The sequence below is a fragment of the Chenopodium album genome, chromosome 4 (genome assembly GCF_948465745.1).
Source record: "Chenopodium album chromosome 4, dcCheAlbu1.1, whole genome shotgun sequence".
Lineage (NCBI taxonomy): Eukaryota > Viridiplantae > Streptophyta > Magnoliopsida > Caryophyllales > Amaranthaceae > Chenopodium > Chenopodium album.
The window spans coordinates 4,554,366-4,581,447 of record NC_137837.1 but is presented as its reverse complement, the minus strand read 5'-3'; the positions used below and the strand labels follow the sequence as shown (position 1 = coordinate 4,581,447).

General features: G+C 34.5%; 3 protein-coding genes and 1 pseudogene across 5 annotated transcripts; all 4 read left to right on the top strand.

The window, feature by feature from the left end:
* The first annotated feature begins 2,998 nt into the window (after positions 1 to 2,998).
* Positions 2,999 to 4,378, top strand: LOC145626404 (peroxidase 5-like). Its single transcript, XM_081678832.1, has 2 exons — positions 2,999 to 3,412; positions 3,501 to 4,378. The coding sequence occupies exons 1-2, from the start codon at positions 3,206 to 3,208 to the stop codon at positions 4,248 to 4,250; spliced, it is 957 nt and encodes a 318-aa protein (XP_081534958.1). The 5' UTR covers positions 2,999 to 3,205; the 3' UTR covers positions 4,251 to 4,378.
* Positions 4,379 to 5,020: 642 nt separating this feature from the next.
* LOC145626403 (peroxidase 5 pseudogene) lies at positions 5,021 to 6,167 on the top strand (annotated as a pseudogene). Its single transcript, XR_014110997.1, has 2 exons — positions 5,021 to 5,230; positions 5,379 to 6,167. The product of XR_014110997.1 is annotated as a peroxidase 5 pseudogene (transcript).
* A 1,822-nt stretch (positions 6,168 to 7,989) lies between these two features.
* Positions 7,990 to 13,252, top strand: LOC145628646 (FACT complex subunit SPT16-like). Its single transcript, XM_081681002.1, has 2 exons — positions 7,990 to 9,606; positions 11,211 to 13,252. Exons 1-2 carry the CDS (start codon positions 8,266 to 8,268, stop codon positions 13,011 to 13,013), a joined length of 3,144 nt encoding a protein of 1,047 aa, XP_081537128.1. The 5' UTR covers positions 7,990 to 8,265; the 3' UTR covers positions 13,014 to 13,252.
* A 2,217-nt stretch (positions 13,253 to 15,469) lies between these two features.
* LOC145628645 (putative RNA polymerase II subunit B1 CTD phosphatase RPAP2 homolog) lies at positions 15,470 to 23,087 on the top strand. 2 transcript variants are annotated; one of them, XM_081681000.1, is made up of 8 exons: positions 15,470 to 15,772; positions 15,866 to 16,574; positions 16,688 to 16,963; positions 17,126 to 17,782; positions 17,883 to 18,070; positions 18,550 to 18,813; positions 19,418 to 19,576; positions 22,401 to 23,087. In XM_081681000.1, exons 2-8 carry the CDS (start codon positions 15,980 to 15,982, stop codon positions 22,503 to 22,505), a joined length of 2,244 nt encoding a protein of 747 aa, XP_081537126.1. In that variant the 5' UTR covers positions 15,470 to 15,772; positions 15,866 to 15,979; the 3' UTR covers positions 22,506 to 23,087. The 2 variants fall into 2 exon arrangements, with proteins under 2 accessions (XP_081537126.1, XP_081537127.1); XM_081681001.1 differs by having other exon boundaries at positions 15,470 to 16,574.
* Positions 23,088 to 27,082: the final 3,995 nt, after the last annotated feature.

Genomic DNA, 27,082 nt, shown 5'->3' with positions numbered 1-27,082 from the left:
ATTCAAGTGTTGAAAATGAAGGAATGATTAAGGATGAAGTAAGTTGAGAGTAATATGGTGGGAGTTTATATAGTTAGGAGTGCGTTGTTTAAATTTTGATTGAAGAAAACGTGTAGCCTCCTTAACAAGCATTGAATTGAATAGTTCCATACAATTTTATTATTACCAAAATTGCAACTGGCAAATGGGTATTCCTATATGATAGCCATCACCCAGCAGTTTCCTGTCTTAATTATTCATCTAAATGACTACTGAGATTATTTAATCTAGTTGCTCGTTACTCTTTTTATCCCGCTAAGATAACTTGATAACTCGGATACAGTTCTAAAATAATCTTTTTAAAAAAGGGACGAATCAACTCTAGATCAAAATAGACATGAGACAATTTTAGCGGGACAAAGAGATAATAAAAAAGTAATATGTACAAATATACATAGATTATTAGAAACACATGCGTGAAAAATAATAATTATTTTGAATATCTTCTATTATTTGTTCTTTTATGATAAAGAGTAAAATGCTACTCTTAGAGCCATAGTAGTATAGTGGCTTAGTGGCTTGTCATTCAAATTACTAAGCTAAGTTGATCTAACGGTAAGAATTGTACCTTCCAACCTTGAGGGTGGGGATCTCTTACATACCCTTTCCCTTCACTCTCAAAGTGTTTAACCCGCAAATATCAGTCAAAAAAATCGTGAGGGTTAAGGTATGGTCACGGTTCTTCTCAAACAAAAAGTCAAATTTTTAAGTATAATAAATTGAAGTATCATTTATAGTTTGATAGTTTCTATTAACAATACAAGTTGACATGCATGTAGGATTATAAGGCTTTATTGTTTCACATGAGTTTATATTAACAATACGTAACTTCGTATAAAATCTTCTGTCCTTTCTTATTATAAAAATGGTAATACTTTTTCATCTTTGCAGTCTTTAATGTACTTAAATTAATTAACTAAATTGAGTATGGAGTATGCAGTCTGTATTAGGTAATCACTAAACAATCATCGAGACATATAAACGAACAAGATCATATATGATACTTAAGGGTCTCTTCTCATTAATTGAACTGTATTGCTCTGAACTGTACTTATTAGAGCTAAACTGAACTGAATATTTTATAAGAGAAGGATATTAGGAGCTAAGCTGAACTGAACACTGAACTTATTAAAGCTGAAGTGAACTTATTAAAGCTGAACTGAACTGAAAATAAACGTATGAGAACATGCCCTTAATTAATACGTAGTATTATATATACTATCTATTTGTATGTGTAATGATAAATTTCAATTCAGCCAAAATAAATTGAAAAATAAATTAAAGTTTACACATTTATTTGCTCAAACCACACGTGCATGTTAATATAATTTGGATTCAGTTTAAATAATTGAAAGTCAAAGTTCAGATAAAGAAGGCTCGACCCAATAGCCAACCTGTCTACAAAGAACCTACGTTAAAATCTTTTTACATACAAGTTCTTCAAACGTAGTAGTTGAAGAAAAACACTGGGAGATAAAGTTTAGAGTATGTATATTAATATATCTATATTACATTATTATTGTCATTATTCAATGGCAAATCGCATAGATTTATTGATTAGTTCAAATGTCTCTTTTTCTTGCGTAAAAAAGTTCAAATTAAAGGAAGGTGTACAAATATAAACAGGTCCATTCTTCACATTCCTTACATACGTAAACGTAATTAATAAACTTTATACGTAATAATTAATGAAGTATTTTAATGAGGCGCTCTTAAGAATTGTTGTAAATTTGTAATCATTAGGGATTTTTATACTTCGGGTATCAACTATATCAATATTATAATTTATGGGATTTTAAGAGAAGTAAATTAATGGAAATTTTGTCAAAAACTACCAATTAAAGCGCGTGTTTTGAAAACAACTACCTATTAAAATTTTTTTTTTAAAGAACTACCACAAAGTTGTAAAAAGTTTAAGTAGCACTACCACTCTGATAATTCCAAGTAGAATATTTGGCATGTAAGTTCCACTTTTTACCTTTACCTCATAAAATCATCATCTAAATTGACTAAATTACCCTTCATAAAGGTAAAAAGTGATAAAAAATGAGACTCAAATACCAGAGATTCTAGTCAAAATTGTTAGAGTGGTAGTGCTACTTAAACTTTTTACAACTTTATGGTAGTTCTTTTAAAAAACTTTTTTAATAGGTAGTTGTTTTCAAAACACGTGATTTAATTAGTAGTTATTGACAAAATTTCCTAAATTAATTACTGTTTGACATACAATTAGATGTGATCTACCGAAGTGTGATAGAGGGAGTAATTTATTGGTAGTGAAGATCACAAATTCACATAAATATGGTAATTAACTATGGTTTGTTACTAGCTTGTTGGAGATTTGCTAACCCTAACCCTAATTATTTTAGAATACGAAGGTAAAAATTTCGTATTAGGACAAAGACTTTGTTGCTATTGTTATGTGGGGTAAGATGTAATGTTTTTCATGCAAAAATCTCTTAAAGAGGTCAAATTATTAGTCTTATTACATAAAATTAGCAATTTATGCCTACCAATTTTCAAATTCTTATCCAATCCATCTATGTATTAAGGAACAAAAGCTAAGGATCTAGGAGTTGGAGATATGATTAGTCCCTCCATCTCCCCCCAAGTGACGGGGGTTCGATTCCTCATCCCCCTCTCTGTGATAGGATAGGGTCCTCCCTCCTTTTTTACCGTTTATAAGAAAAAAGCCAACAAAAGCTACTATAACAAAGGCTTTGAAGGAACAGGTCAAAGGAGTGAAATAATTTTATTTAATTTGATAAACTTTCAAATTGATCTATTCAAATACAGAGCAAATTTAATTAAGTAGTTGAAGAAAAAGATGAGTGTATACATAATAAATAGTACATAATTAATTGCCAATTGCATGAAATAGTTGATCTATTCAAAGGAAAACAAGCCCAATATACGGCCCATTTCTCTATATTTCTTTACACATGATGCAGGTTGATCTTGTCACACGTTTTTGTCCAAATATACTTTGAATAAATCATTTCCCATTTGTCACCAATCATATACTATATATACACACACCTTAAATTATCTGAATATCATCATTTCTTTAATTTACTACAAAAACATAAATTTTCCTGTCTTAGCATTTTTTTCCTTCCAAAATACTTTGTTTTATTCATTAGCTAACATATATTAACAAGCAAACATGCAAAAATACATTGGTTTTAGCTTTGTTTTACTTCTTGCTATGTCAACGGTTTGTTTGGCATCCAATCTTCAGGTTGGTTTCTATCAGCAAACTTGTCCTTCAGCTGAATCTACAGTCAGGAATGTCGTAAACAAAGTTGTTTCGCAAAATCCGAGATTAGGAGCAGCCCTTATTCGAATGCATTTCCATGATTGCTTTGTTAGGGTACGTATAATTATTGTATATGTTACATTCATAGTGTACAAAAATTGTTATTATTGAGTAAAACTCATGGTACTTGTTTGATTTTCAGGGATGTGATGCATCGATCCTACTAGACTCAACACCGGGGAACCAAGCAGAGAAGGAGCATCCAGCAAACAACCCAAGTCTACAAGGATATGAAGTCATCGATGAGGCTAAGGCAGAGCTCGAAGCCAAATGCCCTAACACGGTCTCTTGTGCAGACATCATAGCCTTTGCAGCTCGAGACAGTGCCTTAAAATTAGGAAGAATAAACTACGCAGTACAAGCAGGCCGAAGAGATGGATTAGTCTCAAACATTAACGATCCAACAGGAAACATCCCTCGACCAACTTCCAACCTAGAACAACTACAAGAAAACTTTGCTAGGAAAACCCTTTCATTAGAAGAAATGGTCACCCTTTCCGGGGCTCACTCTATTGGAGTCTCACATTGTTCCGCGTTCAATGAAACTCACCCACAATACCCTTCTTTGGACCCTAGACTAGCCAGTGTTTTAAGGGAAAGGTGCCCAAATTCACCTGCTACTACTGATCCAACAGTTCCTCTTGATTTTGTTACACCAAACAGGTTAGATAACATTTACTACAAAAACTTGCAGACTAAAAGGGCTTTGTTGACCTCGGACCAAGCTCTTATGACTTCACCAACCACGGTTCAAATGGTGCGCGATTTCAGCTGGCAGGGTAAAGTTTGGGCTAACAAGTTTGCTGATGCCATGGTTCATATGGGTTCAATTGAGGTGCTCACTGGTGCTGAGGGACAAATCAGAAGAAATTGTAGGCTTGTTAACTATTAGAACATAACAAATTATGCTTACAAAAATATTTGTTTATTTTTTCATTTACATTACAAATTTGATTTGGTATTCATTGTATCTCAATTGTTAAAAAGGCTAATGTTAATTCAAAGGAAATTTTGAGTGAATAAATGTTAATTCAAAGGAAATTTTGAGTGAATAATAAGTTTTGTTGTACAATGCACAAGGATTATATTATTTATATATATCCCAGCTAAGTTAGTTTATACTTAATCACAAATTAGTTTTTTTTTTTTTTTTTTTTGCCTCTTTATTGCAAAATTAATTTTAAAACTTGAACTTGTCGTATACTATTTCGCATTTTCCTAGTACCGTCAGCAAAAACTAGTTTAAAATATTATTTTATTTTTCTTAAAGTTGAAAAGTTATTGTCAAACAGAGCCTACATATTTTATCAATAGACGATAAATTTTATACTAATACCACTATGACAAAGTCACAAAAGGGCTGCTAGCTACTGGAGTATACGTGTAGCATAGAAGTAGCCATAATTGTCTTTCCGTTTGAAAGGTTCAACTTTCAACATATAAATAAGTTACTATAAAGTTCATTTTTTTCAATGTTTGGTAAATCAGTAAAATAGTATCACCAATACTTTGTAACTTGGTTTCTTGTAAAAATGAAGAACAAACGAACCAATTATAACCAACCATTGATATATTTTACAAGGAAACTATAATTGTGTCACACCCTAATATAAATATCCATTGTTCTCTGACTGTTTTCTTCACACAAATTACATGCTTTCATTACTCCACAATATGACAGGATCAATCTTCTCATTGTTGTTTTTCTCTTTGTTCATTATCAGCACTGCAACACTCGAGGCCGGATTTTATCAATCAACTTGCCCATCAGCCGAGGCTATTGTAAGAAGATCAGTATACAGGGCTATAACACAAGATCCTGGTTTAGGAGCAGGTCTTATTAGAATGCATTTTCATGACTGCTTTGTCAGGGTAATTAATCCTTTTAGACCGCGTTTTCAACTTCGTAAAGCTCAGTTTTAAACAATAAAAATCAGTTTTAATCGATAAAAATTAACCATGTAACATAACAAATGAATGATAAGTACTTAATTTTTTTTTTTTTTTTTTCCTATGGTAGGGTTGTGATGCATCTATACTACTAGATTCGACATTGAGTAATCCCTCAGAAAAGGAGAACCAAGCAAATGGTCCAAGCCTAAGAGGTTACGAGGTGATTGATGAAGCGAAAGCAGAACTTGAGTTTAACTGCCCTGGGACTGTCTCATGTGCAGACATCCTAGCATTTGCAGCACGAGATTCTGTGCTAAAGCTCGGAGGGATCAGCTACCAAGTCCCAGCAGGCAGAAGAGACGGCAGAGTATCCATCAAAGACGAACCAACACAAAATCTCCCATCACCTAACTCGACTGTTGAACAACTTCAACAAATGTTTGCTACAAAAGGCCTTACCTTACAAGAAATGGTTGCACTTTCTGGTGCACATTCAATTGGTCGTGTAACGCGATGTTCTGTATTTTCTCACAGACTGCACACGTTCAATGCTACTCATGTACAAGATCCTGCAATGGACCTAAATTTTGCTAGTGAAATGAAAAACAATTGTCCTTCCATTACTAGTGCAGGTGGAGTTAGTGACAATGTTAAAGTCCCACTAGATGGTTTTACGCCGAGTAGGCTGGATAACAGGTACTTCAGGAACTTGGAGACAGGGCGCGGCTTGTTGGCTTCTGATCAAGCTCTAATGTATAATCCTCGGACTGCATCGATGGTTAGAATGTTTGCTAAGTATGGGAGGGTTTGGATGACGGAGTTTGTTAATGCTATGACTCGTATGGGTTCGATTGAGGTCTTGACTGGTACACAAGGTGAAATCAGAAGAAACTGTAAATTTGTAAATCTGTTATAATTGTAATACTGAATTAACTGTCAAAATTATGATACTTAATGCTAGGGATAAAGATGAAACTAGCAAATGTAAGTCTTCTGTTCTAAGCAATTGATTATAAGTTGCATGATTATTGCAATTGTAAAATACTTCTTCCGTTTTTTTTTCATTGCACCATCTAATGATACGAGTATCATAGAATGAAACAAGTCTAAGAATATGGCCTAAGAATTGTTCATTGGGCAGCATAAGATAATTATTTCCCACAAGTTTATAGTAAGATTGCTCTAGTGTTATATAAGAAATATTTTTGTTCATAATTTACCAATCTAAAGATCTTCTTTGGCTGGGACTACCTAGGAAGGTCATTGGAATTCGAAGATTTTCAAACCTACCATGATCAATAATATTTGCAATTGCAAAAAAGTGGTACATCATAAGCTTTGTAGCTAGGACTTTGTTGGTTTCCCCGTTTATTCAAAGTATACTTGCGTCTTACCTTATTTTTGTGGGCCAATACATATTTGGGCCTAAATGTTGAAAAGTCTAAAAATTGGAATTTAAAAACAAAATTAAGTTAAGTTTTTGGTTCGAACTCAAACGACTTTATATTTTCATGTCCAATTTGTCAATTTGATTCAACTTACTAAAATACGATGAAGAGCTAAAAATGTTTTTACAAATTATGCAATGAATCACTCAACTCCATTCTATTGATTGTACACAAATTTTTTTGAAGCAAAAGCTAAAAAAACAAATCAAATAAATTTTAATTAGCTCTTTACCATGTGAGTGAATAAACTCTTCAAAAGTATAATGACCATCATTTAAAGATAATAATGGTCACTTAAATAATTTATTATAACCAACAAATTAGAATATACATTTTTCTTTATATAGATCAACATAAATAAAATTTTCAACGTCACATTCACTTGAATATTCAAAGTACAAAAAGTTAAAGAAATATGCATAAGTAATAGAAAAACCAAGTGCCAAACATCACAATAAAGTGTGTTATGAACTAGATTAAATTATTACAAAGTATCGTAATTTCGTTTTTCTTCTATATTACAACGTTAAAATTTCAAGTTTACTCATGCATATTTTATTATAAATTTTTCTTCTATAAGTAAATTTATAAACATTTTCTTTTATATTTTACGAATCTAGTAAAATTTTATATAATTAATTAATTATATTTTTTTTCTAGCATTTAATTACAAAAGACAATCAAACTAGTGATACTATGGGCCTGTTCACGTTTACTTAATTTCAGTTCAGTTCAGTTAAGTTCAGCTTCAATCAGTTCAATTCAGTTTAACTCCTAATTTTCCTCTCTCATAAAATATTCATTTCAACTTAGTTCAGTTCAGCTCCAATCAGTTTAGTTTATTTCAGTTCAGTTCCAATCAATTCAGTTCAGTTCAGTTCCAATCAATTAGTTCAGTTCAGTAAATATGAACATGCCCTATATGTGTGAATAATTGAATCCGAAGTACTTCCACAAATTCATCAAATAACAGCTAATTCCCGCCAATAACTTTCACTCCTCCCGCCTTTTACCACATCCATTTTAATTAATAAAATAAAAATAAAACAAATAAACAATAACGACGTCGTTTATCACCGCCACATTACCCTATTACAAAATTGTCTAGAATACCCAAAATTGCCCTCATACACAAGATCTCATTCACTCAGTTAAGGGGCAATTCAGTAAATTCAGATCTCCAAAACGGTGGCAAATCCCGTAATTTTCCTCAATTTTAAACCCTATTTGATAAACCAACATCTCCATCTATAAATACCCTTTTTTCACAACATTTCTTGCGAAACAAAAACATTTTCCTTTCGCATTTTCTCTCTCTTCTTCATAGTTCCACTCACTCTCTTCAATCTATTCATCCCTAATTTCTCATCAATTCATCAAATTTGATGAATTTGATCTCTCCCTCATCGTATGAAACCCTAATTTTCCATCAATTACTTCATCTTCTTCGATTATTCTGATGATCGAAGAAGAAATAAGTTGAATTTTGTTTAATTGAGCATCTCAATCGCCCCAAAACTCGAAAGAAAACCCTAACCCTAACCCTAGCAGCATCAATTTTAAGCGATGTCGACGAATTCATACCAAATCAATTTGGAGAACTTCTCGAAGAGATTGAAGGCTCTCTACTCAAACTGGAAAAGTAATCCAGATTTATGGGGAGAAGCTAAGGCGTTAGCAATCGCAACGCCGCCAGCGTCGGAAGATTTGCGATACTTGAAATCTTCGGCGCTTAACATTTGGCTTTTAGGTTATGAGTTTCCTGATACGATTATGGTGTTCACTAGGAAGCAGATTCATTTCCTTTGTAGCCAGAAGAAGGCGTTGTTGCTTGAAGTCGTGAAGAAGGCGGCGAAGGATGCCGAACAAGTTGAAGTGTTGACGTATATAAAGAGGAAAGGCGAAGACGGTTCGTCGCATATGGATACCATTTTGAAGAGTCTGCGCGCGTTAGAGGAGAAGCCCGTGGTTGGGTACTTGTCGAAGGAAGCTCCAGAAGGAGGGTTATTGGAAATGTGGGTTGATAAGCTGAAGAATTCGGGTATGGAGCTGAGTGATGTTACAAACGGGTTGTCGGATTTGTTTGCTGTTAAGGATGCTGGAGAATTGGTGAATGTGAAGAAGGCGGCGTTCTTAACGGCTTCTGTGATGAAGAGTCATGTTGTTCCGAATTTGGAGAAGGTTATCGATGAGGAGAAGAAGCTGGCGCATTCGGCTATGATGGATGAAGCTGAGAAGGTGATTTTGGATCCTAGCAAAATTAAGGTCAAGTTGAAGGCGGAAAATGTGGATATTTGTTACCCTCCGATCATTCAGAGTGGTGGGAAGTTTGATTTGAGGCCGAGTGCCTCGAGTAATGATGAGAATTTGTATTATGAGCCTGCTAGTGTGATTATTTGTGCTGTTGGGTCTAGGTATAATAGCTATTGCTCGAATATAGCAAGGACGATTTTGATTGATGCTAATTCAGATCAGAGTAAAGCATATGAGATTTTGCTTAAGGCGCAAGAAGCAGCCATTGGTGCTTTGAAGCCTGGGAATAAAGCTAATGATGTTTATCTTGCTGCTCTTGCTGTAGTCGAGAAAGAGGACCCGGGATTGGTGGCGAATTTGACTAAATCAGCGGGTACTGGTATTGGCCTTGAATTTAGGGAGTCGGGTTTGAACTTGAACGCTAAAAATGAGAAGGAGTTGAAGCCAGGGATGGTATTTAATGTTGTCTTAGGATTTCAGAACATGAAGACTCAGGCAAGTAACCCAAAAAGCCAGAACTTTGCCTTGCTTCTAGCTGATACCGTCATTGTTGGGGAGAAGGGCCCAGAAATTACGACTGCATTGAGCTCTAAGGCATTGAAAGATGTTGCTTACTCATTCAATGAGGAAGAGGAAGAGGTTGAGCCACCAAAGGTAATGGGTTTAAAAAGAATTTTACTGTATGTTTACTTTTAATAGTGTGCTGTTATTCTGGTTTGTGGTTAATTCAGTTACACTGTTACTTTCATATCTTCAAACATGTTAATTCTGCTAAATAGCTGCATGCCGTTTGTGTTATTGATGATAAACATGTGTTTTTATGGTTAATTTAAGAACATGATTTAAAGATTTATGTTGTAAAAAGTTGATAAATTAGATAGTGAAATGTTTGTGTATTGGAGTAAGTTGCTTATGGAAATATAAGATGTACTGAAAAAGAATAATTTCCATTAATTTAGCCTAAAAGAAATTGGTAATGATTATATGTCTATTTATGTTGAATTTCTGTGTGAGGAGATCTGTACGTGATCTTCAAGAGGTTCGTTTTTGAACGAGAATCTTATCATATAATTAGAGTTTGAATACGTGATTGATTGCTCCTCCCCAATTTGTACCTCGGTGAAGTGATTATTATTGTGACGTTTATAAGAGATTTTTTTTGGCTTCGTTAAATTGTCTGATTAGGTAATGCCTGAGCCTTGCTCTGGTTTCTTGTTGACGTGTGCAAAAAACTTGACATGTATAAGAAAATCTCTAATATTATATACATTTGGAATTTGATCTATAGTTGAATTAAGTTTTTAATCAAATTTCACTTTTCCATTTCACCAACAAACATAATTTCACTTTCAACTGATGACCATAAATTGGTTGGAGAATGAAAAACCTGTAATCTTTCTTTTCCATTAATCTATGACCTGCCCATAAAGAGGAATTACGAATGCTAGGAAATTGGAGGAGAAAAATTAAAGTGGGAAGATTACCTTCACTAATTCAAAGAGATGGAATAGCCAAGAGAAAGAATAGAAGAAAAAATGGGGAAGGGAATACGAGTCATCAGATAACTTTTTTCTATTATCTGAAAGTTGTAGAGTTATAGTGGACATTAGACAGCCAGACAACCTTTATTTTCCTGGGAAATGTGGAAAGGAGCTTTGCAGTTGCCAAAATTTTGTTTTTCAGGTTGGAAACCAAAGCATTAATTAAAGCTGTAAAATGGGAAAAGAAATAAGTTTATGTGAGTTGGGTCTGGAAATTGGATTAATGTTGGGAGGGAAGCCTGAAACAATGGAGACCAATATATTTGACATTTGAACTTGCTTTCTATCACACTTTATAAGTTTCTGTATAGTCATTCATTGCTGCCTTTTATGGTAACTTCATTTAGCTGCACTTTGCCTTTTTTGTTCACTAAATGCATCACTCATGACTTTCTGGGAACATAATTTTTTGATGTTGGTCATTGTTTTTTGAAATGATGAGCCACTTCAGAGTATAACTTATAGTGATTGTGATAATGGCTAGGCTTTTTTTGGAAAGGTATCTTAGATGCTGCTCATCATGTTATATGTTTCTATTGCATGTCTTACACACATTCAGTTCTGCCATTCGTTGCTTACTAAAATTTAAATTAAGGTGCTATATACATGACCAGTAAGCTGAATATGTGGCTACTTTGTACAAACAGTTTATATGTGATCCCTTTATCTGTGATTTCTTCTAACTTTATTGCCTTGCCGTTTTTTTTTCTTCCACAGGCGAAGCGCAAGGTCAATGAGGCTGAAGCTGTTCCTACAAAAACTACTCTAAGGTCGGATCATGGGGAGATTAACAGAGAAGAGCTTAGGAGGCAGCATCAAGCTGAACTTGCTCGTCAAAAGAATGAAGAAACTGCTCGGCGACTTGCTGGTGGTGGTGCAGGGGCAGGAGATAATCGCTCTTCGTCAAGATCTTCAACAGAGCTGGTAGCTTACAAGAATGTAAATGATCTCCCACATGCAAGGGGTGAAATGATGATTCAGGTTGACCAGAAGAATGAGGCTATTTTACTGCCCATCTATGGAAGCATGGTCCCTTTCCACATTGCCACTGTGAAGACCATCACCAGTCAGTCAGACACCAATCGCAATTGTTATGTCAGGATAATTTTCAATGTTCCAGGCACACCTTTTAGTCCACATGATGCTAATTCTTTGAAGAATCAGGGGGCAATATTTGTGAAGGAAGTTTCCTTCCGCTCAAAAGATCCCAGGCATGTGAATGAGGTGGTTGCGCAGATAAAGACACTCAGGCGGCAGGTTGCTGCTAGGGAGTCTGAAAGGGCTGAGAGGGCAACCTTGGTTACTCAGGAAAAACTTATAATTGCTCAAAACAGATCCAAGCCAATGAGACTGTCTGATCTATGGGTCCGTCCTGCTTTTAGTGGGCGGGGAAGAAAGCTGCCTGGTACTCTAGAAGCACATGTGAATGGATTTCGGTTTTCTACCTCCAGGTCAGATGAGCGTGTTGATATCATGTTTGCTAATATCAAGCATGCTTTCTTCCAGCCTGCAGAAAATGAGATGATTACTCTTCTTCATTTCCACCTTCACAATCATATAATGGTGGGTAACAAAAAGACCAAGGATGTGCAGTTTTATGTTGAAGTGATGGAAGTGGTCCAGACCCTGGGTGGTGGGAGACGATCTGCCTATGATCCTGATGAGATTGAAGAAGAGCAGCGAGAAAGAGACAGGAAGAACAAAATCAACATGGATTTTCAAAATTTTGTCACCAGGGTAAATGAACTTTGGGGAATGCCACAGTTTAAAGATCTTGACCTGGAGTTTGATATGCCTTTGAGGGAGCTTGGATTCCATGGTGTACCGTACAAGGCTTCTGCTTTCATTGTCCCCACTTCCAGCTGTCTTGTTGAGCTGATTGAAACACCCTTCCTTGTGATCACCCTGAGTGAGATTGAGATTGTGAATCTGGAGAGAGTAGGCTTTGGGCAGAAGAATTTCGACATGACGATCATATTCAAGGATTTTAAGAAAGATGTGTTCCGAATTGATTCTATCCCCACCAGTTCTTTGGAAAGTATCAAAGAATGGCTAGATACCACTGATATTAAATATTATGAGAGCAGATTGAATCTGCATTGGCGTGCCATTCTGAAGACTATCACTGATGACCCAAAGAAATTTATAGAAGATGGAGGGTGGGAATTCTTGAACATGGATGCAAGTGATTCTGAAACCGACGAGTCAGAGTCAGATAAAGGCTATGAGCCATCTGATGTGGAGGCTGAGTCAGAGTCAGAAGATGAAGCCTCTGACAGTGAATCTTTGGTGGAGTCTGATGAGGACGAAGAGGAAGAGGATGAAGAAGAAGAAGAGGAAGAGGAAGGCTTGACTTGGGAAGAGCTAGAGAGAGAAGCTAGCAATGCAGACCGTGAGAGAGGAGATGAATCTGACAGCGAGGAAGAGAGACGTAAAAGGAAGATGAAGGCAACTTTTGGGAAATCCCGTCCTGGCCCTAGCAGCAGCAGCTTGCCTAAGTGTCCCAAGGGTAGGAGGTAGATGGGTTTGGCACTGATCCATTAGCTTGGTAAGTTCAGTTTTGTGGTCAGCTGATATGGGTTCTAGATAGGTTCTTTTGGTTTGTGTTTTTCTAGATATGGGGTACTTTTTCATTGCTTTTGTTCTTGTTATGTTTTTTGCACTGATCCTAGAAATGAAAGAATTTTCACATGTAAAATGGTGATTTTATTTGTTGGAGTCAAGTACCTCTCTTATAATATCTAGCATAATTCTCTCAATTTGTTGGTATCGTCCCTCTTTTTTGCAAGTTGATATCTATCATGTATTTTCCTCTCGCATCCTGTAGACCTGTATTACAGGTATCAAAAGCAAATTGGTAAAAATTCTTTCAAAAGTTTATGTGCATATTGCATTGTTTTGTAAACACTTGTTGCAATGAATGTAACAACTGCTGAGATTCTCATATCTTAGTAGTGTGAAACAGAGCTAGTTTGTTGATGCCACGCTGATGAAGGTAGAGGCCCGATGAAAGTTTAGAACAAGTTCTTCCTAATTCAGGAGGTCCAAACAAGTTCCTCAAGGTTTCTAAGACATGGGTGGTATCGTGCAAAGGGATTTGCATTGTGATCCATTCGAAGAAGTGAAAATTGGCAAATTTGTAGATTTGAAAATGAGAGTGGTTGTGTTTCTTAATCTGATCTACTCCGTAGAATATTGATTGAATGCTGAATTTGCCTGGTTTTTTTTTGGTAGAACTGAATTGGAATGTATACCAAAACGAATCGACCATGAATAGAACTAGAGTGAAGCTTGTATAAACAGGTTGAAACTTGAAAGTAATACTCTGCTTTAAGATTTAAGATTTAGGTTCAACGTTTTGAATTAAATATTATTCATATACGGAGTACTAATTTGACAATCTTTTGTCAAACTCATTGATCAATTAGGACATCCTCTTCAATTCACACTATTTGTTCTGTTGATATTTCTTATGTCAAGCTAATAAGGTGTATTTTAGTTATTTGTGATGAGGTCACTAAGGGCAAAGGCACAAAAATATAGGTTCCACCAATTCCAAATTTATTTTTATCATTATCTTTTTTAGAAGTCTATTAGACAACAAGGGAAAGGGGCCAAAGGGCCACTTAGGCACTTATCCATTTCAAACATTTTGGTGCCCTTTGGCTCTTCGCTAATTGTCCAATTTTAAAGATATACTCCTATATATATTTAAGATAATGGTGAAAAACTACGTGAACCAAAAAAAAAATAAATAAATAAATAAATAAAGAGGAAAGAAAAGATGAAATGTCAAAAAGAACCCAAAATAATAATAATAATTTCAATAGTTGATACTATTTATGTGTGTATATAGTACTCTGTATTATTGATGACTACTATTGTAAATTTGTAAGCTAATATATTGACAATTACTAAAATTGAATCACAACTTTTTGAGAAGCCGTTGAATTGAAACCAAGTACTCCGTATTTTGGATTATTATTGCATCACATGTAAGTATAATGTAGGATGGTAGACGAGTTCATAATGATTTTAAATATTGTTCATAATCCAAACTATTTAACTCAAGCTGAACATTTCAGTAGAGAAACTCTCTAAAAAAAAAGAGTAATCATTTGGTTCAAAAAAATAGTGTTTATACCTCCAAACATTCTCGAAAGATATAAATTAGTATACGGCCCCGTTCATTTTACCTTTTTTTTTTTTGCTGAACTGAAATTAATTTTATTGAAGTGAACTATTTTTGCTGAATTGAAATTATTTTTACTGATTTTCTAATATATTTCTTCTTTAAATTACTGAATTATTTTTGTTGAACTGAAATTACTTAACTGATTTTCTATTATATTTCTTCTTTTAAAATTACTGAATTTCACTGAACTGAACTTATTTTTACTAAACTGAAATTATTTTTACTTAATAATATATTTTTTTTTTTAAAGATGGAGTGAACAATGTCCAAGTGCATCAAAATAATTATAATATACAACCTCCAATTCATATCATTTAAAAACCTTAAAATATTATAAATTTCACAAATAGTTCCCAAAATTACAAATACGGAACAAGGGCTAGTTCACTTCACTTTACACAAAAAAAAAAAAAAAAAAAAAAAAAAAAAAAATCAGTAAAAATAATTTCGGTTCAGTAATATTAATTTCAGTTCAGTAAAAATCAGTAAATTTAAAGTAAAAATATAATAGAAAATCAGTAAAAATAATTTCAATTCATCAAAAAAAAAAAATTATATTCAATAAAATTAATTTAATTTTATTAAAAATAATTTAATTTCAGCAAAAATAGAGATAAAGTGAACCGGGCCTAATAAAAACAAAAAAAATACTACCTCCGTTACAGGTTATGTGCAATGATTAGATAATTTTTCTCTCTGCTTTATGTCAAGTTGTTGCATAATGGAGGTAGTAAAATAATGGCCGGTGTCGTTCTCCCTTAAAAAGTCACGTTCCAAAAGTCTCCCTATCTTCTTCCTAATCTCTCTCCTCTCTTCTGGGCAAACTCCCTCTTCGAAGTTCAAAGCGGCAGTCTCAACAAACTCACCAAACTTCGTACTCATTACTCAACCCCTATCTCTATGTTCGATTCCATACCACCGTCCCCAGATTTCGCGCTCTTTCTCTCTCCTCTTCACATGACTTCTTGTTAAGATTCAATCAATTTTCCAATTTTACTGGAGATTGAATGAATCATTGCTGATTATTGACGAGCAAGAACAAGATTAAGCAAACAATTTCTCTCTTTTTTGCCGATTTAATTCGGTATGCAATCATTCTAATTGCTTAAAATTTCATTCATTCATACTTTATTTTGCTTAATTTATTGTACTCAATTGGGAATTTTTTGAATTTCAGTGATTCATCGCTTGCTTGAACCCTAATTTAGTAGTTTTCGAGGGGTTTTTGGGGTTGATTTGTTTTCTTGTAAATTAAGGTGGGAAAACCCTTGCCGAAACCCTAGAAATTTAGATGGAAAAGGATAGGATAATTACTGTATCAGAAGCTGTTCATAAGCTGCAGCTTGCACTTCTTGATGGTATTGAAGATGATGGTCAGCTTTTTGCTGCTGGGTCTTTAATGTCTAGGAGTGATTATGGTGATGTAGTGACTGAGCGTACGATTGCCAATCTATGTGGTTATCCATTGTGCCCGAATTCTTTGCCTGCTGAACACCCGAAAAAGGGGCAGTATCGCATTTCGATTAAGGAGCACCGGGTGTATGATCTTCATGAGACCTATTTGTATTGCTGTTCTAGTTGTTTGATCAATAGTAAGGCGTTTGCGGGGAGTTTGAATGAAGAGAGATGCTCGGTTTTGAACCCGGCTAAGGTTAATGAGATATTGAGTTTGTTTAAGAGTGGGGGTTTGGAAAATGAGGAAGAGGAGGGCAAGGGGGAGAATGGGGATTTGGGGTTGTCGAAATTGATGATTAAGGAGAATGTTGAGACTAAAGGAGGGGAAGTTTCGATGGAGGAATGGGTTGGTCCGTCGAATGCAATTGAAGGGTATGTTCCACACAGAGATCGTCTCTCCAACTCATCAGGGTCAGAAGCTTTTGCAAAAGGTGAGAAGATATCGTCTTAGCTTTTGCACATTATTATGTTTTTATTTTTGTGGGAATTGGATCAAGGTTGTGCATTTCAATTGCTCTTTTTGTTGAATGGTTGCACATTTCAGGATCTGAACCAGGTGATGCCAAGTTGAATAAGCGCAGTGATGCCATTTCAAATGGGTCTGACTTCGAGGTTACTGTTATTAAATCCATTGATGGCACAACTGGTTCTACAGAAATTCTGAAAAATGACAAGAATTTTCAGCTCAATCAATCAGAAACAATGGAACCTTTGCTAGGTGATTTAAACTTCACCAGTATGATTATAACCAATGACGAGTTTACTGCTCGTAAGAAGTTAGAAGGTGGCTCCAAGTCAGTGCAGTCGGAAGCCAAAAAAGGTATTATTGGCATGTGTGGCTTTAAAATTGAATGCTTTATTCATCAATACCATGGATAATCTATTTGATTTTTTATTTTATTTTATTTTATTTTTATTTTTTTTAACCTCATCTGTGTAAATTAGTTCCATTTAGTCTGAACTGAGCTTGAGTTTACTACAGGCTCTGTAGCAAAGAAGTCTCTCTCGACAAAGGGCAAAGATTCATTTTTTGGCAGTGTAGACTTTACGAGCACCATCATTACCCAAGATGAATACAGTGTCTCCAAATTGCCTTCCAGTCAAGTCAAATCTGATCTGAATCAAATGTCCCGAGAATTCTCTGAAAAACTGGATCTTGATAATCTAAGTAAGGAGTCCACTTCTCCTGGGGACAATGATCTACGGAGATCTATGGATTCAGCTTTAATTGGGGCTGGAAATAATTTAGATCAGAATGCAAGCTTAGCCGAAGTATATGTTCACCAAGATCAGAATGGTTCCGCTTCATGTAGCACTCATGTAAAAGATGAATCTCATTCTGAGAAAGTTGTTCACTCTAGTTTATCAAAAGGAAAATCTGCTCTTAGAACTTCTGGGGTAAAGAAACTTGCACGCTCTGTAACTTGGGCTGACGAGAAACCCAATGGTCTTTCCATTGGAAATCTCTGTGAGTTTAGAGAATTTAATAACGCAAAAGAAGGTCCAAGTACTTCAAGAAGCGAAGAGGCAGAGGAAGAGGATGATTCCCAGCGATTTGCCTCTGCTGAAGCTTGTGCGATGGCATTGATCCAGGCAGCAGAAGCTGTTGCATCTGGGCAATCTGATGCTGATGATGCTGGTATAATCTGCTTTCCATGTGGCTTTTAATTTGAGAACATTGTTTGTGTGCAAAAGCCTAGTTGCACTAATTTTCTTATATGTTGGTTGTTTCACTTCAGTTTCTGAGGCTGGAATCGTAGTGTTGCCACCGCCAAAAACAGCAGATCAAGGGCAACATTCTGTAAGAGATGATGCATTAGAGAACTTAGCTACTGAGAAGTTGCCCAAGACACCAGGCAACTTGAATCGTGTCTTTGACTCTGATAACTCATGGTTTGATACTTCTCCGGAAGGATTCAGCTTGACAGTAAGTTTTAATAAAGTTACAGCTTGTTTGGTAAGTGGTTATTAATGGTGGTAAATGGTAATGAGATTGAATTTGTATATTACTGAGTAATCCAATGTCCATTGTCATGGTAATGCTAGTTCACCCCGATTATATAAATTTTCTTCGCAAATTTTCATAATTATCCACCCATATAGGGTGATATTGGGTGAAATTGAACAATAATGAAGAAAAACGCAAGTTTGGGGATAAGCTTGCATTTCTATGTACATACTACCTCCGTTTCATATTATTTGCAACGATTTGATATTAAGTGTGAGTAGAAAGTGTCTAATTATTGCAAATAATGTGAAACGGAGGTAGTATACTGCTTTGTCAAATTACACTATTTCATTTCCACTACCGCTATTTTTAACTGGCTACCAAAAGTGCTGTTAATACTTACTGCAGTGCACTTGTTCACTTTTATGTGCTCCTCTAAGCATTGTTTGGATCTTCAGTTGTCACCGTTTGCCTTGATGTGGGATGCTCTATTTTCTTGGCTGACATCATCCTCACTGGCTTATATATATGGAAGAGATGAGAGTGTTCATGAAGAATATATGTTTACAAATGGAAGAGAATATCCCAGCAAAATAGTGCTTCCTGATGGCCGTTCTCCAGAAATCAAGCAAACATTATCTGGTTGTCTTGCACGAGCTTTGCCTGGATTGATTGCTGATTTAAAATTGCCAACACCAGTATCTACTCTGGAACGTGAAGTGGTACTGAGCTCTAATTATCTTTTTTTTTTTTTTTTTTTTTTTTTTTTTTTTTTTTTTTTTGGTAGCCGTGCTTTGGTTATAGAATGAAAATTATATATGCCAACTGCATTACTGTTTACTTTGTTTGGGCATGTGGGCATGTCTATTGCTGGATATGGTATTTTGATATTGAACTCTTGGTGTTAATTGCTTGGGCTACCTCTCTTTCCCTACCAATCAGTGATTAGTTGTGTTAATGCATTGACTCAGATTGTGCTATTTTTAAATTCTAATAATCGCTGCATGATTTTTGCTCAGAACTCTTTTTGCTGTCATTTCTTGTATCTACTTTTGTAATGGTGGATTTTACCAGTTCTAGTTTTTTGTTGATTGGTTTATCCTGTTCTTTGTACTGTTCCCCCCCCCCCCCCCCCCCCCCTCCTCTTTGGTCATTATCTAATTGTATAAAGTGGCTCTGGCTGTTTTTAAATATGCTCCTTTATCTCATTTTCTTCTTCCTCTTCTCTTTTTGGCAAGAGGTTGCTATTTATTCGGTCCTTTGTGCTGTTTGCCTGTTTTCAAATCTTTGAGGTCGGTGTTCACTTGTAAGCTTGTTTGTATGCAGACCTGCTTGCTGGAAACGATGTCTTTTATGGATGCACTTCCTCCGCTTAGAATGAAGCAATGGCAAGTAATTGCTCTTCTATTCATTGATGCTCTTTCTGTCTGTAGGATTCCTGGACTATCTGCATACTTGACTAGCAGGAGGATTCTAATTCCCAAGGTAAGTTTTTTGCTTATTAGTTTCTGATTCTTAGTCCATGTCCTTTTGTTTGCACCCTTTGTTCTTTGTTGAAGCTTAGTTGGTGATACCTTTGCATTTCCAAATGAAGTTAAAAGTCTATTTTTTTGGCCATTTTCTGAGTTTGATATTAAATAATGAAATATCTCATAAAATGTCATAATGCCCTCTACTTGTGATTAGTTGTTTCCCTTTTTTTTTCTTTGATAATTTTTGTTCCATTTTTTTTATATATATATACGATTGCTTGATCTAATTATGCGTTCTTTTGCTGCGCTTCTTTCTCCATAACTCCCATTTTAGTCTGTTAAGTATCTTTCCACAAATTGTAACTTTTGTGAAAAGTCAAGTTGAACCAAGGACCAAGGCTATAAATTCTAGAATAGAAGGTGGCTGTAGATTATTTGATTGATTTCCAGTAAGGATAGCTGCATTGCCGTCCAAGGGAAAAATGATTTACATTTGACCTACATTAACCTACTCTAAGGAGGAGGTTGGGAGCTTTGTTATTAGATATTTATATTCTCCAGTGGAGATGACCTGCACTCCATTGGAGATATTTAAGTGCTGTGATTACCTGGTAAGGGCTGCACATACAAATCACAAGTGCGTGGGCTTTTACGAAGGAGAAATTGATCTTAGTCTTTGTGAATGATCTTGTTGGTTTTTCAGATCGAAGATTACATTGAAAACCTTGTATTTACAAATCAAGCCATCAACTAATGAGAGGTTAGGTGGAACTTTTGGTCACGTCACTTGGATAATTATCAGTCTCACTGAGGTAGTTTCATTGGCTTTTGATGGCTTGATGGTTGCCAGAAGAGGACATGGGAGATATAGTGTGTAGATATTGTCCTTTGAAGTTGAAGAAGAATCTGAGTAGATAGGGATGGAGAGAGAGAGGACCATGCAAAGCAGTAGGTGAACTAAAAGCGAAGTGGGTCACATTAACAGTGTGCAGCTGAATAATTTTTTCATCTCATTTGTATGATGGCTACTGGCTATGGTTTAAGAACAATAGACTTCAAGCCTTAAGACTTTAACACTTTGTTTGGATAGAAAGAAATGGAAGGAAAAGAAGAGGAGAGAAATGGAGGGGGACAAAATCTCTTGTTTGGGTAAAAGATTGGGGGAAGGAAGGGCAAGGAGAGAGATGGATCCATTTTTCCTCACTCTATAATAACCATAATCTCTCCAAAATTGGAGAGATTTGGAGGGAAAATGGAGCTCACCTCCCCCTCCCTTTCTTTTCCCTTCCCTTCCTCCATTTTCCCTCCCCTTCGTTTCCTTCTTTGCTATCCAAACAAAGCGTAAGAGTATTGTATATTTGTATCCAACAACCCTTTGTTATGTATTGAACTAATGTTGGCACTGAATCGTTGTTTAGCCGATAGGTTCTTGCTTTGACTTGTAACCAGTAGCTGATGTTACATCGAGGTTCTCTTTAGTAACTGTTTTGGTATTTTGGTTAGGTGCCACTGATTTGAAGTACATACTGTCGCTTAGATGTGCATTTGATTGACAAGAACAGTGTTAGAATTCTTCTATAGTTCTATGAGAGTATGAGCATGACTTGGCTAGTTGGTTGACAATCTAGAACAAGGAATTTGGGGTAATAATGCTAATATTATTGGCAGACTTAAAGGTACAGATGAACAAAGCTATTATATACGATATGGAGATCAGGAGATCAATTGTATTAGGGACAGGTATGGGTACAGACGTACAGTATACCATCAGTGAAGGGTGCTTGTTGGCCCTCTTGAATAATTTATAGCTAAGGTGTTGCTAAGGAATCGGGACTAGATGTTTAGACTTGTGTGTGGAAGTGACAGTAAGAAATTAAGGGTTGGACAAGGAGATACGGTTGATGGATGTACTAGTTATCATGGTCCTTGAATATGTATATGGCTTATGTTGCTAGAAGTACAATCGCATTAAATTACTTGACTGTAAAGGAAAGAAATCTGTATGGAAACATCTGCTTACCTGAGTGATTTAGTGGAAGTACAGTTGGGGAAAAAAAAGGGGTATGTAGCGAAAACCTGTGCACGTACTACAGAGTGTTTATGTAAGGTCATTTGAGCGATCCCTAGCATTTGATACTCAATGATTTAGAGAGGGAGAGAGGATTTGTTGGGGGGGGGGGGGGGGGTTGATGTGTCATTCACAGTGATGTAAGAATATCTCCTCCCTGGTGCAGCTGCTAACATCTTGTTGCTGAGGGGTTTCCATGTGTCAAACCCACATGCATTGGAGAGTGTCAGGTAGACATGGTGACATACGAGGTTTAAGTGTAGAATCTGTAGGTTCTTATACTTGCATACAGTTGAGGTGTAATAAGCATTGTTATCAGTTTAGGATGTTAGTGCATTGTTCTTCCATGGTGTAGATTTTACTGATTTCAATAAACGTAGTAAATTACTTATTTACTTCGCCATATAGTCCATATTATCTGTTTGAAAAAACTATAGTCTTCTGCCCAGTATGCTTTCTTTACATTTCTAAGATTAACTCCCTTTATGTCATCTGTTCATCTTAAAGAGTTTAAGTGAATGTAGACTCTGAAAGTTGTTAATTGTTTTTCGTCTATTTTGTATGTTGGGATTTCATGGTCTCTGACCATGTTTGGCCATTGTGGAATGTTGGAGTTTGATTGGCCATTATTTAATTGGTTATGTCCATATCATTTGCCTTTGAGAAGAATAGCTAACATTCAAAATTTTCTAACATTTATTTGTAACTTAGTCTCCTAGGACATATGAACATGTATAAAGTTGGCTATGTTTGGATGTTGCCTCTGTAGGTCTTAAGTAGTGCCCAGATAAGTGCTGAAGAGTACGAGATCATGAAAGATTTTGTGATTCCGCTGGGTCGTGTGCCTCAATTCTCAATGCAGAGCGGTGGTTGATAAACTGTACTTACACCAGCTTCGACATGTATGTTGCTGCCTCCTACCTGCTCACTAGTGCTGATCGACTACATCGTTCCATTTGATTTCTTTTCGTTGCAACAAATTCTTTATGCCTACAAAATCCTAAAAGGGGGATTCTTTCTTTCTTTTTTCTTTTCTTTTTTTCCAGGATGGTATCAATAGTACTTTTTTTTGGTTTTAAATGCTCCTTGGAGCAACCATATCCCTTAGTCATGTTAATTTCATCCCAGAGATGTGCAAAATCATCCTTTCTTATGGCTTTTCCACTGAATATTTGAAAAAAAAAAAAAACAAACAAACAAACAAACATTTATGTATGTCAAGATTTTAAAGATGTCCAAGATTGGATTTTTTTTTTTGCCCAACTCTCAGATGGAGATGGATTTATCATCCCTTACATTGCCCTGGGACAGTTTTGGCCAAAGCTATAAGATGTATGATGTAAAAGCTACAGAGTACTCAGTAATTTTTGTCTTATATGATGCCAAAATTATTTGTATCAGTAAATGTCTGTACAGAACAGTTTGTTAAATTTGAACAGGAGCTTTGTTCTTGAAATTGTGATCAGTCAGTTGAAGAGTCGAAAAGTTCTACTCTTTCTGTCCCACTAAGATTGCCGGATATAGGCTAAGCTGACAATCATAGTAGGACAAATGGAGTAATTATCTACGGATTTGAAGTGTTGAATTTGAATGATAGAATAAGGAAATACAGCAAGTGGGGTCCATCTGAGTGTAAATTAATAGTGTTATTAGTAAGGCAATTATAGATGAATATTTGACTATTCAGTAGCAGAACACAGAAGACATGACAGCACAGCTCTTTCTATTTGTTGCTTTCCTATTTTTAATCTATTAATTAATTTAAATTATTATTTTAGTATGTCATTTTCCTTGATTTCATGATTTTCTCTGTTTTTTGTTTTCGTCTTATCCACCATTTTTCATCCTCTGAAAAATTTCGTCTTCCTTTTTTTTAGATTTTTTTTTTATTTTTTATTTTATGTGGTCTGTATGAAAGATGCATTCTTTTCTTTCGGTAAGAGCAACGTCATGATTGTTACGGAGTAATGTAAATTTAGAAATTTATTGCATATTAGGATTAAAAGTCTTATCTCCATTAAAGTGATTTTACATCGCATGAAAACAACTGCCAAATTGTGTAAAAACATTTAAGCAGTGTATGTGGTTTTTGGGCAGATTTTGAAAAACTCCGGTATTTACTAAACTTTTTATGTTGAAACTTGAAGGATGGCTTGGTCTAGTTGTTGAGTTTATTGTTTCATAATCGGATTTAAATCAATACAAGTAAAATTGGGGTAGGCATGAAGATCAAGCATGCTAGACACGAACACGCTGAGTTACGGAGTTAGGGTCGGGTCTAGGTTGCCCTTTTTAAATTGTGACACGACATACGCGTAGCTATTGACCTAGAGCTGGTCAACATTAAAGTACGATGTCTTGACAAAAATAGATAGCCTACACCCGAAAATAATTATAAGCATGTTATTTGGACATCAACGCGTAACACACTACTTGCCAATTGCCAATGAATTCCATCAATTAGTTCAATTTGTGAGCTACATTTTCCATGTCATTCTAGCTAACTCATTGATTCTCATGATAAAAAAATTAAATGGTTGTTGAACTGAATTGAAGTATATTTGCTAATAAACCTGTACTTTAGATGTCCTTTTCAACTAAAAATGTATTTTAAATAATGTGAAAATAAATAAATAAATATATAGGTAGATAATATTGTTCTTGACGTTTGAGGTTGAGCATTAAATCTTGTTGGAATATGTCTGTGGGTGTAGATTAATTGGTCAAATATTATTAAGCAATTATTGGTTAGTTAGCCTTATTACCTTTTTAGTGTCTCCTTCGTTTTAGATTGAGAGAAAGAAATTGTCCAAATAAGCCCAACTAGAAGATTCATAGAGTAGGCAGCTGATTCTTTGGACAATTTTTGCATCTTCACCTAAAATTCTACTTTTAATTTATGAGAAGCTTTGATTTTAATCATTAATTCAGCTCATACACAATTATTGTTTGGAAATTTCTTTCTTATATCTAATTAAACATCACCCAATGAGGACAGCAAATGTCAATGACTATATGATACAACTATGTGTTGTACCATGGTAGGAATTGTATCAAGTGATCCATCTATCAACCTATAACTTTTGTCAAATGCGACCAATTGACTATATATAGGTTTTTGATTGATACATATTTCATTATCTAAGCTACTTGGATAGAACGTGGACATCAACTAGCTTAATTAAAAGGGATTAGCAAGACATGTAATCAAATCTCGTCGTACACTCGCTACTTTTTGTGATTTAATATATGTATGACACAGTGGATTATAGTGAAAAGAAAAAAAGAATTATGATTTTGCAAGACTTTAATATAATACAATAGATTGTAAATTGGCTAGACTATATTCATAATGGGAAAATGAACAAAAAGAAAAAAGAGATTCAAACATCATACTGTACTACAATATACTTATGATACATTCATACAATGATAATCCAAAGAAGATGCCTTCATATTTGATACTTGGAGCTCTAAAAGTGACAGCAGTAATAATAATTGGTACCACAATATTCTGAGATCCTAATACTTCTTTAATCACCAAGAAGCTTATGCATAATCATTACTTCACACTTACCTTGTCCCCCAACCTAAGATAAAGAATGCTTGAAAGCAGGATACCCAAAGCATATACCCCTTTCCACTAGACTACAAATTTAGTAATGTACAAAATATTTCACTTTTAATTTTTAAGATCTTAACAATTGCAACGCCGGTGAAGAAATATTATTTAATATTCTGATTATTTATGTATTGAGTTGAACTAAACTGATTGGAGCTGAATTGAGCTGAAATGAATTGTTTATGAGAGAAAAAAATTAAAAATTGAACTGAAATTAAGTTGAAGAAAACATGTCGTTAGTTGGAACACTTGTTAGATATTTTTAAATTTATTGCAATTTTTTTGTGAGTACAATTACAGAAATTACAGAGTTAATTTTTTAAGGATCTTGTTAACGAGCATTCCGAAGCGTTAGATAACTAATTAACATATTGCTTAAAATAGAATTAAGTTATGAATGCATGACAAAATCATGCGTCATTTGGTGTAATTGATGTTAGTTTTTTTTCCAATAATATTTCCACTTTTAGTACTCTTATCGAACGTCTCGGGACACTCATTAGGTTTTGCCATTTTTTAAAAGTTTTATCGAAAGATATTTTAATGTTAGTTGTATAAAACTATAAATAATTAGTATATTATTAAAAAAAATAATAATAATAACCATAAGGCATATAATATTTTTAAAAATAACGACAAATTGAGACAACAACTAATTTCCTGTTGCAAATTGGAAACCAATAAATGAATGATAGAAAATTATGTTAGGTTTGTAATAAAAAAAATTAAAAATGTGTAAATAATTGGTTTTATCATGGATATGAGGAAAGTGGGTGCCCATCTCAATTGTCATCATATTGGCGCCAATCTTTTCCCATCCACACACTGAAAATCTCTGACTTCCTAATTTATTTTTTACTACCAGTATTTTATTTTTAGCACAAATTTTAAATGTTTGAACGGTCCTTAAAATATAAATAAAATAATTACAATCTTAGTAACGACACCCTTGACAAATAACATTAGCCAATCCATTCTGTAGTTATCATTACCGTCTATAAAGCTATATACAAAATTGATTATTGATACTTAAACAAAATTATTTAATAAAATAAGTAAATTAAACTTCTTTTTTTTTCTTATTAAAAATGACATAAAGTAGTAGCTAAAATTTATAATTGTTCATACTAAACTGTTACTATAATTTTTTTTATTTTATTTTAATTGTTTATTTTTAATTTTATGTAAATAATAAAATTTATAAAAGTAAAACATCTAAAAATAACATTAAGATAAATGTAACAACATTTGATGACATTTAAGTATCAAAGCACAACTTTAATGTAAATGCTAAAAAGTTTGGTTGTTATCCTATATGTCGTTTTTTTTTTGCCTTATTTGACTTTTTATGGTTTTACTGGCGTACTTTAGAACATACATAACTCCAATTTCATATGCACTTCGTAAAAACTTGATACTCTGTATTAATAAATATATGTGACTCATATGACTACATTATCATTGATTAATAAGAATTTTTGGTCAAAAATTTGAAGTTTAACCCATTTATTGCCATTTTTGCCCCAAATAAACGGGGATAGAGGAAGTAAAGAGTTAAGACCGTTTTTTTTAAAAAAAAAACGAGTTAAGACCAATGTTCAACTTTAAGTAACTATTATTTAGAATATTTTATACGTTTGAAAAAAAAAAAAAAAAAAAAAAGCCAATAAATGAATAAATAATTCCTTTATCTTTTCAATGTCAATATTTTTATGCTTTCATCTTTGACTGTCACCCAACCCATTATGACACTAACACAGAAAGAAGGACCCAAAAAATAAATAAAATTAAAAATTAAAATTTGAGGAAAATAACAAAAACACTCAGAC